Here is a 15,770-nt window from a genome sequence, read left to right on the forward strand (position 1 = left end):
TCCCTCTCAAAGGGGTTTAAATTTTTTTAATTAGTTACATTTTTAAAACATGAAATTTCCCCTCCTCCCCCAGTAAGATTCCACATAAAAATCCAGATTTCTGCTTTGCCTAGAAGAATGGAAAGATCTGGCAATATTCCCACGGGGCAGCACCTGGCTGGGCTGAGCTGCCTGCCTAGGGTGGGGTGCTTGTTTTCTAGTGTGCCGCAGGCCCCACCACTCCCTTTTATCCCTGTCCTCCTTCACCCTTTGGGCCTTCCATCAGGCCTGTTAGGCACTTGGGTTTGCCCTAGACTAGGTGTTGGCAAACTTTTCCTGTAAAGGCCCAGATGGTAAATATTTTAGGCTTTGAGGGCCAGATGGTCTCTGTCACAACTACTCTAGTCTGCAGTCGTAGGGCAAAGCAGCCAATGCATAAATGAATGGCCGTGGCTGTGTTCCAATAAAACTTTATTTACAAAAACAGGCAGCAGCCAAATTTGGCCCACAGACTGTAGTTTGCAGACCTCTGTCCTAGACCATCATTTGTCCACAAGGCCTTGGATTCTGCTAGAACAAGAGGTCCTTGTTGTGAACGCTCTATTGACTCCCCAGGGCACGGCAGGACCTTGGGGAACCTAGGTGGGGTGGGGTGGACTTTAGCAGTCTCTTTTCCTACCACTTGATTTCAGAGAGGCTCAGGCTTAGCGTGGCCCACAGCACTGGGCAAGGGGGGCTGAGGCAGGAGCCACCTGAAACCATTATCCCATCTTAGGTAACGCTGACTCCTGGGCTCGAACCAAGCAGCTCTCAGTCTCTGGAGCATTAGAACCACCTGGGGCACTTGTTTAAAAACTCCTGGACCCCCCGACTCCAGACTTGCCAGAAGGAGGTTCAGTGAACCTGCAGCTGGGGGTTGAAAGTCCTTTCTTGCAGGAGGCCAGGATGGTCTCAGTTCCAGAACTCCACGTCTTGGCAAAAGTGGAGGCTGTGAGGGGCAGAGGGGAGCTTGATGACTTTTAGAATGAGCCAGTGCCGTCCTGCAGATAAGGAAATAGTCTAGAGAGATAACTGCCTTGCCCAAGATCACTCAGGGCTGTTGTCAGTTTTCATCTTGAGTTTCCGGCAGTGGGAGGTTGCAGGTGAGGGGAGTTCGGGTGGGTGGTCCAGGGTATACCTTTTGCTTTTTGAGAGACTTTCTTCTCCTTGGGCATGTGCAACCAGCTCTGGAAAGATGGCGGCCAAGCTGAAGGCCAAGACTGAAGTCCTCTGTATGGGGCGGGGGAGGGAGGGTGGCTGGGGGCTGTTGCCCGTGCTCCCCTGATAGGCCCCGGTCCCATTGTGGCCCCTGAGTTCCTGGGGGAAGGAAGCAAGAAGCTGGAGGATGCAGCTGGGCCTATCTCAGGAGCCCAGGGAGGCGGGTGACATGGGAGCTGCAGGCTTGGGGGGGCATGTGGAATGGTGCCAAGTCCACATTTATCCACATAGCAGTAGTTTTTCATTTCAAGCATAGGCTTTGAGGACCTATTGGCTGTCCAAAGAGGGGACACACATGGCTGAGGGGAGGTTGTGAAGAGGGCACTCCTGGGTCTCGGGGACAAGTGCCGGTTCCAGAGTACAGAAGGACTGAGTCCAGCACCCTCACCCACCACCACGCAGGCCACAGCTCCAGCGAGCCCGGAGGTGAGTTCATGGTCCAAGTTCCAGTTGGGAAAGGAGAGAGTTCCAGAATGTTCTACGAGTCTAGCCCCAGGCCCTGGAGATGCCCAACTCCAAGTGCCTTTCAAGAGTTGGGTCTGGGGATCCTGCCTGGACAGACTGCCTGGGGAGCCAGGCCCTGTCAGTCCTGTCGTGAGGGCCGTGTGCCCCCCAGGGGTCAGAGCAGCAGGCATATCCGTTGTTTTTTCTGCCGCTGTGCTTTCTTCAGAGCACTAAGGGCAACCTTGGCGGCCTCTCGGAAGACATCCTCCACATTCTCCCGAAACTTGGCAGAACATTCCAGGTAGAGGGCAGCTTGGATCTGTTCGCAGGCGCTCTGACCCTGGGTGGGGAGGGGCCAGCATTAGATGAGGGACCTGGAGCATGGGGTGCCTCCTGACACCCCCTTGTGGGTTTGGGGGTGTGGGGCTGGCGTTGGTGGCTCTCCAGAGGCGGAGGCCTTGGTGTAGGGCCCCTCTCTCCACCCCAGGGCCAGCCCCCACCAGTGTGTGTAGATGGGACATAGGGCCTGTTTGGTGTGGCCCACGGGCTGCAACTGCTGGAGAAGCCCCATCCTGGCCTCCCCCTGCCCGCTCCCCAACCTCAGGCAGAAAATTCCGGGAACGGGGGGTGGTTCATTGTGTCTGCCAGGCCTGTGAGAGGACCTGAAGGCCTCAAGACAAGGAGGGCTTCCTGCAGGCCTCTCCCTTCTCTTCTCTAAAGCACAACTTAGGCAATGAGCTTGCCATTAGAGTAAAAAATATCAGGGGGCCGGCCCCATGGCATAGTGGTTTAGTGCACGCGCTCTGCTGCTGGCAGCCAGGGTTGGGATCCCGGGCGCGCACCGACGCACTGCTTGTCAGGCCATGCTGTGGCGGCGTCCCACATAAAGTGGAGGAAGATGGGCACTGGGCTGATCTTCCTCACAAACACACAAAAAAAAGTAAAAAATATCTTTATTTCTAAAACAAATTTACTTTTATTAATGCTTCTTTTTAGTAAACTTGATTAGTTTTCCTAATCAAGTTTTCCTTGATTTCCTTGATTTTGTGTTCCTTTGTAATTTTATTTATTTATTTTTACCCCAAAGCCCCAGTAGATAGTTGTATGTCATAGTTGCACATCCTTCTAGTTGCTGTATGTGGGACGCGGCCTCAGCATGGCTGGAGAAGCAGTGCGTCTGTGCATGCCCGGGATCCAGACCCGGGCCGCCAGCAGTGGAGCGCGCGCACTTAACCGCTAAGCCACGGGGCCGGCCCATCCTTTGTGTTCCTTTGATTCTCCCATGCCTCACCCAGAAAGCCGTGGGGTTTCGTTTTGCCTACGACTCTCATAGGTAGGGGAAGCTTGCTTTTGAACAAGGGCCTGTCCCTCCAGTCCCCTCAGGAAGATGGGACAGGATGGTGGTTAAGGGCCCAGACTCTGGAGCCAGAGTGATTGGGACGGGATCCTGGCTCCACTTCAGGTTAGCTGTGTGACCCTGGGCAAGCTACTTAACCTCTCTGGGTCTCAATTTCTCCCGTGTAAAATGGGGGACGCTAACAGTCCCTGCCTTAGGGTTATATATAGGTTATGAATGAGGTAAGTAAAGTGCTCAGATAAGTGGGCTATCAATAATAATATCTACAAATTATTCTTAGACTCCTGTGTGCTTCAGCTCCCCGAGAAGCCACTAAGGTACCCCAGTTGCAGAGGCTAAAGACCTGGGAGGCTTTTCAGCCATGGCTGTGCCCAGGGACCTGGGCTCCTGGCAGTGAGATGGGGTGGGAGAGGGAAAGGGGGGTGCCCCTGGCCAACCTGCGTGTAGGTGATGGGCTCCAGCTGGGCCGCCCGGAGCTTCCGCAGCTGCTCCTTGTCCTTCCTTAGGTCTGTCTTGCAGCCGATGAGTACCATGGGGGTCCCACGGCAGAAGTGGGTGACCTCAGGGTACCACTGTGGAGGGAGAGGGCGGGCATCAGGGATGGGGCCGCATCTGTGACCCCCAGCCCTGGGGGCAGGTTGGCTGGGAGACGGGCCTCACCTTGATGAGGACGTTGTCATAGCTGGTGGGGTTCATGACGTCATAGCAGATGAGCACGAGGTGCGTGTTCTGGTAGGACAGGGGCCGAAGCCGGTCATAATCTTCCTGCCCTGAAACCAGAGAGCAGGTGGGGGTCAGGGAGGCACCACTTCCTTGTCCACCCGAGTCCCCTATCGGCTCAGATAGGTGAGGGGTTGGGGTCTTCTGGGCAAGTGACTCCGTGTCTCCAGGCCCCAGGTTCTTCATCTATAAAACAGAGGTAGCAGCCCACAGTCCTGGATGGTAGCAAAGATTACACAAGATAAAACCCATGTAGTGCTCAGAACTGGGCCTGATGACAGGGTAAGTGCTGGAAAAACTGCTAGCAATTATGCCGATGATGATTACACCCCCGCCGCCGCCTGCCCTGGTGCTCAGGTTGAAAGTGCAGGCTTTGAAGCCAAATCCCTTCCCTCCCGAGTAGACCAGTGGGGCTGGGTGGACCCAGGACACTGCAGTTAACCGGGGAGGATGCCCCCCCAGGCTGAGAGGTGTGTGGCCTCTGGCTGAATTCCTCCTGCCATTCTGGCAAACACCAGGAGGAGGGTCAGGGGATGGCTGGAGAAGACCGGCATGCTCCTGCCCAGATCCACCCGCTGCCCATCAGGCTCACGTGGGCAGAACTGAACGCTCCTGATGCTCGGCCCCTCCGCAGCACCAGCTGAATCAGAACCCAAGGCTGGGCTTCAGCAACAGTGGGTTTGGTTTTGGAAAAAATTTTTTAGTAGTTTTTTATACTGACCGTTTCAAACTTACAGAAAAAATGCAAAAAAGAGTGGAAAGAACTCCCTTACTGGGCTTCACCAAGTGTTTACATTGGCCCCCCGGCTTTATGTATAAACGTTTCCGAACCACGTGAGGGAACTGCAGGCACTCGGCTTCTTTACCCTGGAATCGGTCGTGCGTGTTTCCTAAGAACAAGGACGTTCTCAGCTCCCACGGCAGCGGTATCTAACTCGAGAAGCCCACGCTGGTACTACTCTAAGCCAACCCACGGGCCGTGTTCAGATGTCACCAATAACGTGCTGTAGTCTTTTTGTCCTGGTCCAGAAGCAGCCCCAGGACTGCACGCTGCACTTAGTCATCATGTTTGGTATTTCTGAGAGACGACCACAGTGAGAACTGAGAGCCTTTCAGGCTCATTGGCGACCCCCCAGCCACCTCTGCAGAAAGGTGTGGTGACTTCCTTCCAGGGAACACGGAACACAGAGGCCCAGGAATCCCCCTCCCTCGCCCCTCCCTCTAGCCTGTGGGTGCCCGGGTGGTGCCAGCCTGCCCTCCGCTCCCTCTCGTGACAAGTGGCCTCTCCACTGAGAGCAGCCAGGCCACGTCCTGCTCCTGGCTCCCCACTGATGACGGCACAGCCACCCTCTCCCTTCCCCCAAGGGTGTGCAGTGAACAGGAGCCACAGTTACGACGATGGCTGGGCCAGGAGGACTGCCCATGCGGTTGTACAGCCAGAGTCCCCCCAACGCTGGAGAAAGGTTGAGGGGTGGTTGGGGCCCACGGGACTCTGATCCTCCTGCCCTCATTGCCACAAAGCTGGAGAAACCCTTGTAAGGTGGTAGGAAACAGGCCCAGCATGCTATTCCAGCCCATCTCCTCCCCTTTCCACATACATCCCCAAACTGTCTCCTCTCCTAACCTTTGTCCATGTCTTTCTAGACCTGTGCTGTCCAATAGGGTGGCTGCTAGCCCCATATAGCTGCTTAATTAACATTAAAAATTCAGCCTCTCCGTTGCACTAGCTACATTTCAAGTGATTAGCTGCTACGTGCAGCTAGTGGCTACCATAATAGGCAGCACAAGTGCAGAACATTTCCATCACTGTAGACACTTCTATTGGACAGCATGGCACCATCCTTGTCCAAGCCACCATTGGTCTCCCATGCCACCTCCTCCCTGGTCTCCTGCTGCCCCTTGATAAATACATTCTCCACCCAGCAGCTGGATGGATCTTAAAACACAAGTAAAATCCTGCCCCTCTCCCTTCCACTCAGACACTTTCAGTGGCTCCCTATTGCCCTTTGTGTAAAATCCAAACATCTCCTGGTGGTCCACATGACCTGGCACCCACTGACCGTGACCTCATCTCCCTCTCTCCATGCCCCCTCACTCACTGCAGTCCAGCCAAGGTGGCCTCCTCCCTGTTTCTCAAACCCACCAAGCTCTTGTGCCTCAGAGCGTTTGTACTTGCTGTTCCCTACACCTGGAATGCTTTTCTCTCATTTTTTTTTTTCCATTTTCTTCCTAGCATTTTATTTTTAAATATTCAGACTGACCATCTACATGATTGCCTTTTTCAGGATAATTGCCTTCTATTTCTACTTAATAATAATACCACCTTATCATTTATATACTTTTTAGAGTACTTTTGCCTATAAATGATTAAGAAATCCTGGGCCAGGGGCCGGTCCCGTGGCATAGCAGTTAGGTGAGCGCTCTCCGCTGCTGGCGGCCCGGGTTCGGATCCCAGGTGTGCACCGAGGCACCACTTGTCAGGCCGTGCTGTGGCGGCATCCCGCATAAAGTGGAGGAAGATGGGCACAGATGTTACCCCAGGGCCAGTCTTCCTCAGCAAAAAGAGGAGGATTGGCATGGATGTTAGCTCAGGGCTGACCTTCCTCACACACACAAAAAAAGAAATCCTGGGCCAGCCCCAGTGGCCTTGTGGTTAAGTTCGGTGCACTCCACTTTGGCGGCCCAGGTTTGGTTCCTGTGCACGGACCTACACCACTTGTCAATGGCCATGCTGTGGCGGTGACTCACATACAAAATAGAGGAAGACTGGCAACAGATGTTAGCTCAGGGCAACTCTTCCTCACCAAAAAAAAAAAGAAATCCTTACAACTACCACCTGACATGCCAGTCAGGGAACTTATGAATACTCCCATTTACATATGAAGAAAGTGAATTTCAGGGAAGTGAGGGGACCCACCTGAGGTCACTGAATCAGTGACTGAGCCAGGACTCAACCCCAGTTCATTAAATTCCAAGTTGACACAGCAGTGCTCTGTTCTGCTTTGTTTTGTGCAAAAATAGGTTCCAGGCTTCTTCGATGCAATGATGTGGATCATAATTCTAGCATACATTCTCATTCCCTTTTAGAAATACAGCAGGAGTAGATGAGCAGTAGTAAAATGGGCCTGCTGTGCTCCGATGTCTTCCCTCATCTTGCCCAGCTGATTCCTCAGAGAGGCCTTCCCTCACCCCGTGTAGTCCACCCCCCGTTTGTCCACAGTCTGTACTCATCCATTGACCTGTTTACTGCCCGAGGCCTGTAAGTACCCTGAGGGCAGGGACCATGTCTGTCCTTAGAAATAATTCCTGGCACCCGGGAGGCGTCTGGTCAATACTGGCTGGTTGTTGAAGTTGTTGAGCTTTTGTGAGATGCAGCAGAGACGACGGCTGAGTTGTGCCGCTGGGTTTAGCAATGACAGCCTGTGAGGATTTCAGCAGAGGTGACAAGAGCAGAAGTCAGGCTGCAGCGGGTTGCAGGAGGAAGTCAGACCAACCCTGCTCTCCCTCAGTGCCTCTGCCCTTGCTGTTCCCTCTTCTAGAAGGCTCCTCCCCATGTAGCAGCACAGCTGGCTCCCTCCTTCCTTCAGGTCTCTGCAGAAATGTCACCTCCTCCAAGAGAACTTTCCTGATTGCTCTGAAACAATGGTCTCCTTCGCCGTCTGTCCCACGACTGACCAAGGCTTTATTCTTCATAGCACATACACTACCTGATCTCACGATACCTTTCTGGGTTTTCTTCTGTCTCCCCCATGAGCACGCGTGCCCCGAGGACATGGGCGTCTCTGTCCTCGGGACACAGTGTATCCCCTGGGACACGGGCAGGCTCAGTGAAGTCTGGTGAGTGAACAGACCAATGAGTGGGTGGAGAAGGTGGGACAATCATCTGTATGGCTTTCAGCCTTTGAAGAGCACCTCACTTCCATCCCCTGTTTTAATTCAAGGAGCTACCCGGGAGGGAAGCTGGGCGGGGAAAGTTCTTCCTGTTAAGAGCCCACGTGGCCGAAGAGGCCTTTTTCAAGGTCACAGACAGGCTCCCTGTGAGCTGGAGTGCCAACTCAGTCCCCACCTCCAAGGTCGGCTGCCTGCCAGGCCACTCTGAAAGCACCACTTCTCCCAGGAAGCCTTCCCCAGCCTTCCCAATTGGGAGTTAACTTCTGAACCTCAGTTTCCTCATCTGTGAAATGGATATGTGAGAAGCAAGTGAGCTTTGATGACAATAATAATAAAAATGGTTAATGTCGACAATATTTATGGAAGAATGCTCACTCATCATCTGTCAGGCCCCATTCGAAGCCCTTTCCCTGCATTAATTCATTCCTCACTACAACTCTACAAGGTAGGACTACTGTTATTGCCATCTTACTGATGCAGAAACTGAAGCACAGAGAGGTGAAGTGACTTGATCAAGGTCACACAGCTAAGGGGAAGCTTTGTAAATGACAGAAGACCATAGGTAGGACTACTGGGCTGCCTCTCTCTCAGTCCACCCCAGAGGGTAGGGAGCTGTCCTCACCCTACAAGCATCAGACCTGACCAAGTGAGGAAAAGGCTGCCAACACAGGCATCTCAAGACAGAGGGACTCTGGGAGAGGCTAGGTCCAGCTCCATCCCAGCTCCTCCTCCAGGTTGCCTTCCTGGCTTCAATGTTCCTGGCTCAGCTTTCTCCAGGATTTAGTGTGGGCCTCCACTTGGGGACCAGGCCCGCAGATGATGGACTTCCGGGTGCTGTTAACCTCATGTTTCCCTGGGAGGGGAGTGTCCTAGATACCTGTCCCGTATGAGTCAGGAGAGCCAGGCTCCACTTGGACTCACGTTCCATGACCTTGGTCCTTTCCCTCTCTGGTCCTCAGTTTCCGTATATGGAAAAGGGGGTGATAACCCTGCCCTGATACTGAAAGTAAAGGACTTGTAGGCTGAGAAACGCTGAACAAAGGTGAGGGATGACTCCTGTGGTTATGACTGAAAGAGAAACTTCCAAATGACAGGGGCCTGGTGGGGGTTCTAACCCCGGATCTTTGGACCCACAAGCTTTGGGGGCCTCCCCGCCATCAGGAGATACCTCCCGATTTACCCACAGCGATGCCAAGGCTTAAAGGAGCCGAGCCACCTGCCCAGAGGCACACAGGAGTCCCCTTCTGGCCTCTGCAGATGGGCTTGAGAGGTTAAGAAAGCCCCAGAGTTACGTGCAAAGGCATTTGTTTCTGGCCAGGACAGGTCTTCTTCCCTTGAAGCTACTCATCTCCTTGAGGTTGGGGGTGCTGTCGGGTGGGAGGAAGTGAGGCTTTTGCCTCCCGCCAGGGTATTTCCTTTGTGGGGAGGAGCTTCGCCGGGGCAGTCATCCTTCTGGGACGAGGGGTCTCTAAGGCCCAGTGTTGGGTTGAGGAGAGAGGGTGTGGCCCACAGTGGTCCCCAAATCTGCTGGAGGACATACATAGGGCAGACGGTTCCCAGCTTCGGCCAGGGCGTGGGTCAGGGGAGGGGTGCCGGCAGCGTGAGAAGGAGAAGCTGCTGGAAGAGGAACCCACTTTTACTAGCACTACTGGGGTCCACCCACCTGCATTTCCTTCCCCCGAGGAAGGAGGGGCTGGGGCAGGGGCAGCCCCGGTCTGGAGCCGAGAGCGCGTTCTGACCCACCCGCAGCTCCGGCTCCCCAGGCTTCCAGTGCTCCTGGCCCCTAGACACCCCTCTGGCCCCTGATTCCTTGTCTTAGCAACTGCTTTGCGCCCCCACTTTTCCTGTTGTTTCCATCTTAAGCTGGGAAAGGGACCACAGCTCCCCATCTCCCTGGGCAACCCCTACCCCATCCTGTGATGCCCCACCCCTGGGCCCCACCCCAAGGCCCAGACAGCTCTGTCTCTGGGTGGTGTCTTAACGTCCCACCTCGCCCCCACCTCCCCCCTGTCCAGGAAACTTCAGACCTCACCACAGCTTCCTGCCTTCTGAGGGTGTCAGGCCCGGCGGGCGAGGCTGCTAGGGCAATGTGTGCTCACAGCCCCAACCCCTTCACCTTTGAGCACCAAGAGCTCTGTCAGCCTCCTCCCACCCTCCCAACACCGCAGCGTCTGTAACTGCTTCCGCGGGATGGAGACAGCAGCCAGACTGGCCTCCCACGTGGACCCCTGTGGTGGAGGCCCTGGGTGTGAAGAAATTCAGCCTCCCAGGGGCCACCCTTGTCCCAGAGCTCTGGTTATCACAGGTTGGTTGGAAAGATGATGCCCTGCCCACCCCTCCTCCCCCACCACGGAGTCTAGCCCATCAGGTTCTAGAACCTTCTGCAACAACCTTTACAAGGCTCGTCTCCAGGTCGGCCACTCCCCTCACCCCCTTAGTCTCTATCTTTCTCTAGTTGGTCACCTGGCCATCCTTTTCTGCCACATTCTCCTGATATCCGTCCACCCCACAGGTGGAGACAGATCTCATTGCCTTTATCACACAGGACCTTCTGCAGGGGCGTCTCTGCATCCAGATTTATTCTTCATTCTATAAGCCTCGCTCTAGGACAAGCACCGTGCTGGGCACTGGCGTATGTAAGAGGAATGACCTAGTCTCTCCTTCACGCTCCCCCCGATGACGGGGCTTCCTGGGTCACAGTGGGACACCCTTGAGGACGGAGCAGCCCTGTGTCTTCCTCCTTGGGCTGTCCTGCTGACTGGGGCGGGGGGGGCGGGGCCAGTCTACTCCCCTGGGACTCCACTGAGAGGTTCAAAGCCCAGCTCTGCTTTTCTGCCACTTGGAAGACTCCTGCTGGGAGAGCAGGGGTGGGGGCCAGCACGAGCTCTGCTACCACGGATCCACGAGAGGCTCAGGCTCAGGCTCAGGCCTGGGGCTGAATGGCTGGCGGGGCGGGGGGCGGGGGGGGAGGTGAAAATCACAATGACAACTCTTAGTGAGCCCTTCCGGAGAGCTAAACCCCTGTGCTAAGTGCTGCATGTCGCATAGATCTGATTTAATCCTCACAACTATTGTAGCCCTGATTACAGATGAGGAAACTGAGGCCCAGACGTCCCCAATGACACCCAGCCAGGGGACCCAGCATCAAAGCCCAGGTCTGACTCCAAAGCACGTGGCAGGAAGTCGTGGACGGGATCATCATTGTCTTGGGTGGTCACGTGCTTCTGATGACTCTAGGGATGGGGCTCCCTCCATCCCTCCCACAGCAGCTCTTAGCACAAATCCTTCCTTAAACCAAGTAGAAGCTTTCTGGAACCTCCACGCGACAATCTACCCTGCCATGTTCTTTGAGCATCTTTCTCTGGGCGAGGCCAGAAAGACCAGAAGTGGTTCCTGCCCTGGGTCTGATGGAGGAGGCTGCCACGAACAGTAAACTCCAGGGATCTGATAGTAGAGGCCCTGAGGTCAGAGGAAGGAGGAGAAAGTGAAAACGCTCCTCTGGCTCTCCCTGCCCATCAGCCCTTCACCCACAAAGTGGGGCTAATGATCCTGCCCCTCCCTGGCTCCCGGACTGGAAACATATGAAACTAAAAGTGTCCCAGGCATACCACAATTTTTACTGCTTTTGTGGCCACGCCCTTGGGAACTCCTCAGAAGCCTTTGGCTTTCCCAGTTCACGGGGCTGGAGGCATGGCCCTGTTCTGGGGGCAGCCCTGCAGGGCCCTCATCCAACAAAAGGCAGGTCCTCAGAGGCCACCGCAGGAGAGGACACATCTATACAGCAAAACCTGCCGAAGTCAGGAATAGAGGAAGGGTCTGGGGCTGGGACAGACCCTTTTCTGATCCGCTCCAGGATGGAAGGAGAGACGCTGGTGGCAGCCTTGGTGGGGGGGGGGGGCTGGGTTTTGGCTCCATCCAAGGCCAGTCGCAGACTTCACCTCATATATACAAGGCTTGGCTGGCAAGGGAACCTCGTGACATGGTTCCACACAGGTCACTAAACACTGAATCACAGAGGCTGGGTGAGGCCCCAGCTGGGGATCTTGACCTTTGCCCCCCAATACTGATCAGCTCAGAGGGGAGCCAAGGCAGGATGGAAGCTCCCTGAGGGCATCCCCCCCAGGTGTTACCCAAATCCCCCCGGTAGCAGTGCATCTCCACCCATGCCCCAGCGACAGGGACCGTGATCACTGATGCAGTTAATGAGCGTAAGTCCACTTGCTTTCAGAGCTGCAGGTGGCAGAGAGGACCTGATTTTGGACCTCCGTTCCCTAGAGCTCTATTCTGTCCTCAGTGCCTGGTTTCTTCCCAGGGAATCAAGAAGACACAGAACTGTAGCCACGGAATTCTAGAACCACAGGCTCAAAACTGTAGACCACAGAATTCTAGAATCACACACTGTAGCCTGTGGAACCCGAGGCATGGGACTCAGAGCTTAGGTCCACAGGACCCTGGAGCCTCAGGATGTTGGCCACAGAGTCTTGGAGTCACAAGCTCTGATCTGTAGCCCAGAGTATTCTAGAAGCGTAGGAACCAGGAATGCAGCCCACAGAATCCTAGCACCAGGGGACTCAAATCTGCAGCCCACAGAATCTTAAGAGACCACAGCATGCAACGCACGAAATCCTGGAACCATGGGAAGCAGAAGTAAAGCCCCTGGTTTTCTAGAACTACAGGAGAGGAACGAAGCCGTGGGCCCTCAGCACATCACGCTAGGAGGGTGATCCATGCGCTCCCTCCTCCAAATACCCTCCTTTTACAGATGGAACGACTGCAGCCTTCTCGGCCTCCAGGCAGTGGTCAACCGGCCCCCAGCCAGCGCCCCTCCGCGGCCTCCAGCAGTGATGCGATGTCAGGGCCCCGCAAAGGCTGGCGGGCGGGGGGGATGCCCGGCGGGATGCCCCTGCGGGGGAAACCCTTCGGGCGGACCCAGGACCCTCGGCGCGCAGGCGCACTCACCGGCGGTGTCGTAGAGGTTCAGGGTCACCTCCTTGCTGCCCACGGTCACTCTGGCCGTGTACTTCTCGAACACGGATGGGGCGTAGTGCTGTCGGAGAAGGGGTCGCGTTGGTTCTTAAGGGGTGGCGCGAAGACCAGTGTCCGGCTGGACGTCCCCCTCCACCTTCACCGCATCCGGCTCAGCCCCCCCACACCCCGCTGGACTCTGGAATTCCCGAGGGGGCGCCCCGGGGTGGCAGCCGCCTCTCCACGCGCAGGAAGCTGGGGACCCAGGGTCCGGGCTCGGGCCGCAGGCTGAGGGCCGTCCCTCGTCCCTGGTGGCCCCAAGCCCGTCCCCCCCACCCAGCCTACCCGCCTCCAGCCCCCCGGCGGGCCTCACCTCGGGGAAGGAGCCCTGGCTGTACACCATGAGCAGCGAGGTCTTGCCGCAGCCGCCGTCGCCCACGATCACGATCTTCAGCTCCCTCCTGCCCGGGCCCGGGCCCGGGGCGGCGGTCGGGGTCGGGGCCCCGGGGGCGTCCATAGCCCGGAGCCGGCAGCACTGGCAGTGGCGCGCCCGGCGGAGCGCTGGGGCTGAGGGATCGGGGTGGGGGCGGCCCCAGGGGCGCGGCTAGAAGAAGCCCCGCCCCCTTCTGGGCCGGCGCCGCCTCCGCCAGGCAGCCACCCGGGCCGACCTCCCAGCCTCAGTTTCCTTCCTGCTAGAACCCCGACCCGGGGCGTTCACCTCTCATTCCCGGAGAAACTGAGGCACCTGAGAAACGGGGTGCTCAACAGCAAGCGCAGCTCCTACCCCCTCCCGCGCGCGTCACGGCGCGCCCCCCACCGGCAAGATCCAAACGTTTCTGCTGCTCCTCGCCCGGCACCCCTGACTGGCAGGCTCCGCCTTCTGGCAGGGTCCCTCTGATTGGCGGGCTCGGCCTCCCGCATCAGACAGGGACTCTTTGATTGGCGGACTGTCCCTCCAGCACCCGGGTTCGAGGAGCCTCGGTCTCAAGCTCTGGGAAAAGCCCCCCGTTTTGCCCCGCCTCAGCTGCGTGGCCTGGGGCAAGCCCGCCTCTGACCTGTTCCCCCACAGGAGGTAGGTTGGTGGTGTCAGGGAAGACGCTGGCACGGGGGTCGTGTCTGCCCACCCGGTCTGGCCCTTCGGGCGCCTAGGTGGCTGCGGGTTGAGGGTGGGGAATAGCGGTTCCGCTTACCTAGCCCCCACCTCCCTGGGGACGCAAGGTGGACGTCTAGCGCCCTCTGCCGGGCGATCGCCTCGGCGCGGGCAGCTTGGGGAAGAGGTGAGCGGCTTCGGAACAATAACCTTTCGAGGGTTGGCCCCAAACCACGCTGGCGGGAGCCTCTTTCTAGCAGGAGCCAGAAGCGTGAACCGAGCAAGACACTGTCGAGGAAGGGACGGGGAAGGCCAGGGTGGATCTGGTTGAGATCAGCTGGGGCCCCCTCCATCCGCTTGAGACTCATAGCCCCCACCCCCACCCAGAAATTTGTGTCCTATGTGGCCAGCAGCCACACCTTTCATCCCAAGGATTCTCCCTAACCCTCCCACCCCCGTGATCAAAACAGCTATTTACTGAGTACTCACTCAGCACAGGCACCATCAGGAGGGCAAATTGAGATCACCCCTGGCCCTCCATCCCTTCCCTCCCGCGACCCTGGGCTCCTTTGCACAAGCCAGGACAGGGGTCAGGAGGGGTGGAGGAAACCCTGGAGCCGGTGCACAACAGGCAGTCACTGGGGCACGGCCAAGTGAGAGCAGGGTCCTCCGAGCTGGGGTGAGGCCTCTGGTGGTTTCCTGAGGGGTGGCAGGACTCAAGATCCTCTTGCCCCCACCCCCTTCCGAAGATTCCCAATTTTCAAGTTCTCAGCAAAGATCAGGTAAACTTTACTTGAGGAAGTTGCCAACTTGGCAGTTCCACAAATGCCAGGTCGATTTTCAGTGGATACAAGGCAGGGTCTGACCACCAGAGGGCAGCAGCGACTGCCCGTGGAAGCCCCAAAAGAGCCCAGAGCTGGGAAGAGGACTAGGGCCCAGCTCCAGCCTTTTGGGTGGAGGCCCCATCCTGTCACGGGAGGGCATCTGCTGGGTGAAGCACCCCTAGACAAATTTACAGCAACTCATGCATTCCTTTTTGTAACACGTTTATTGAGAGGCAAATGTGTTCCTGCCTGAGAGGAGCTCAGCCTTGGGGGAAGCAGTCTAAAGGAGTTTGGGAGATGTGAAGAATTCAGAGAGCAGAGCCCTGTAGGGTTCAGGGAAGGTTGAGCTCTGGGTGGTACATGAACTATCCTTGGCAGTGCTGGGAGGGCAGGCCGGTGGAAGTAGGATGGGTACCCAGCCAGGGCAAATGCACAGTGGCTGGAAAACCCCATCAGGTTCGGCAGTGGGAGTGGGGTTGAGGAGGGAGGCCAGACATGGTTGTCAAGGTAACCAGGGTTAGATCATGGAAGGCCTGGCTGCCAGGCTCACGCAGGGTGCTGGACAGAAGGCTCCTGAACAGGAGCCCAGCCAAAGCCAGGACCTCAAGCTCTCTCTGGTGACCAGAGAGGAGCTGTGATTGGCTGGCTGGTGAGGCAGGCATGGGGCTGGGGCCATCTTGCCATAGAAGCAGCCTGAGGTTGGCAAGAGAGGAGGGGACCAGGTCCAGAGACATATCAGAAGTGAGGTTCCCCAGGATCACGGGAGGAGGCCAGGGCAGGGTGACCGTCATTCAGGCAAAGGGAGGATGGAAGAGGGTTTTGAGTGAGGGGAGGACAACTTACCTTTGCAGTCAGCCTCAGGCCTCTCCCCTCTGGCTGCCTCAGCCCTGACCCTGAAGCTCAGGGAGGGACTGGGAGAGTAGGAGTGGGAGAGAGGCTGCTTCATCTGGCAGAGGGCTGGAAGAATTCACTTAGGAGGGTCACCCCACTCTGAGCAAACTGTGGCACCCAAAACAGGGTTAACTGCACGAGCCCATGGGAGGGCTCCTGACTTTCCTCAAAATCCTCAGATCTCAGTTTCCACTCACTGGAGAAATAGGACTACGATGTCAACTCACGACAGAACAAATAACTTACACAAAACTGAGGGGAGGAAGGAAGAGGAAAAGTGAGTCTTCCCAGCTCTGCCTGGGTCTAAGCAGAACAGCTGACGCTAGCCCCAGCCCGCCGGCCCACCCACCCA

At 56.7% G+C, this 15,770-nt stretch overlaps 1 protein-coding gene across 2 annotated transcripts; it reads right to left on the reverse strand.

The window, feature by feature from the left end:
• Positions 1–11: 11 nt before the first annotated feature.
• Positions 12–13,181, reverse strand: RHOF (ras homolog family member F, filopodia associated). 2 transcript variants are annotated; one of them, XM_004430013.3, is made up of 5 exons: positions 12,987–13,181; positions 12,608–12,695; positions 3,698–3,807; positions 3,475–3,609; positions 12–2,020 (listed from the first exon to the last, which is right to left on the reverse strand). In XM_004430013.3, the coding sequence occupies exons 1-5, from the start codon at positions 13,128–13,130 to the stop codon at positions 1,856–1,858; spliced, it is 642 nt and encodes a 213-aa protein (XP_004430070.1). In that variant the 5' UTR covers positions 13,131–13,181; the 3' UTR covers positions 12–1,855. The 2 variants fall into 2 exon arrangements, with proteins under 2 accessions (XP_004430070.1, XP_087279462.1); XM_087423336.1 differs by lacking the exons at positions 12,608–12,695; positions 12,987–13,181 and adding an exon at positions 6,675–7,049.
• Between the last annotated feature and the right edge of the window lie 2,589 nt (positions 13,182–15,770).

Source organism: Ceratotherium simum, chromosome 35 (genome assembly GCF_057802395.1).
Source record: "Ceratotherium simum simum isolate JZ-2026a chromosome 35, ASM5780239v1, whole genome shotgun sequence".
Taxonomy (NCBI): domain Eukaryota; kingdom Metazoa; phylum Chordata; class Mammalia; order Perissodactyla; family Rhinocerotidae; genus Ceratotherium; species Ceratotherium simum.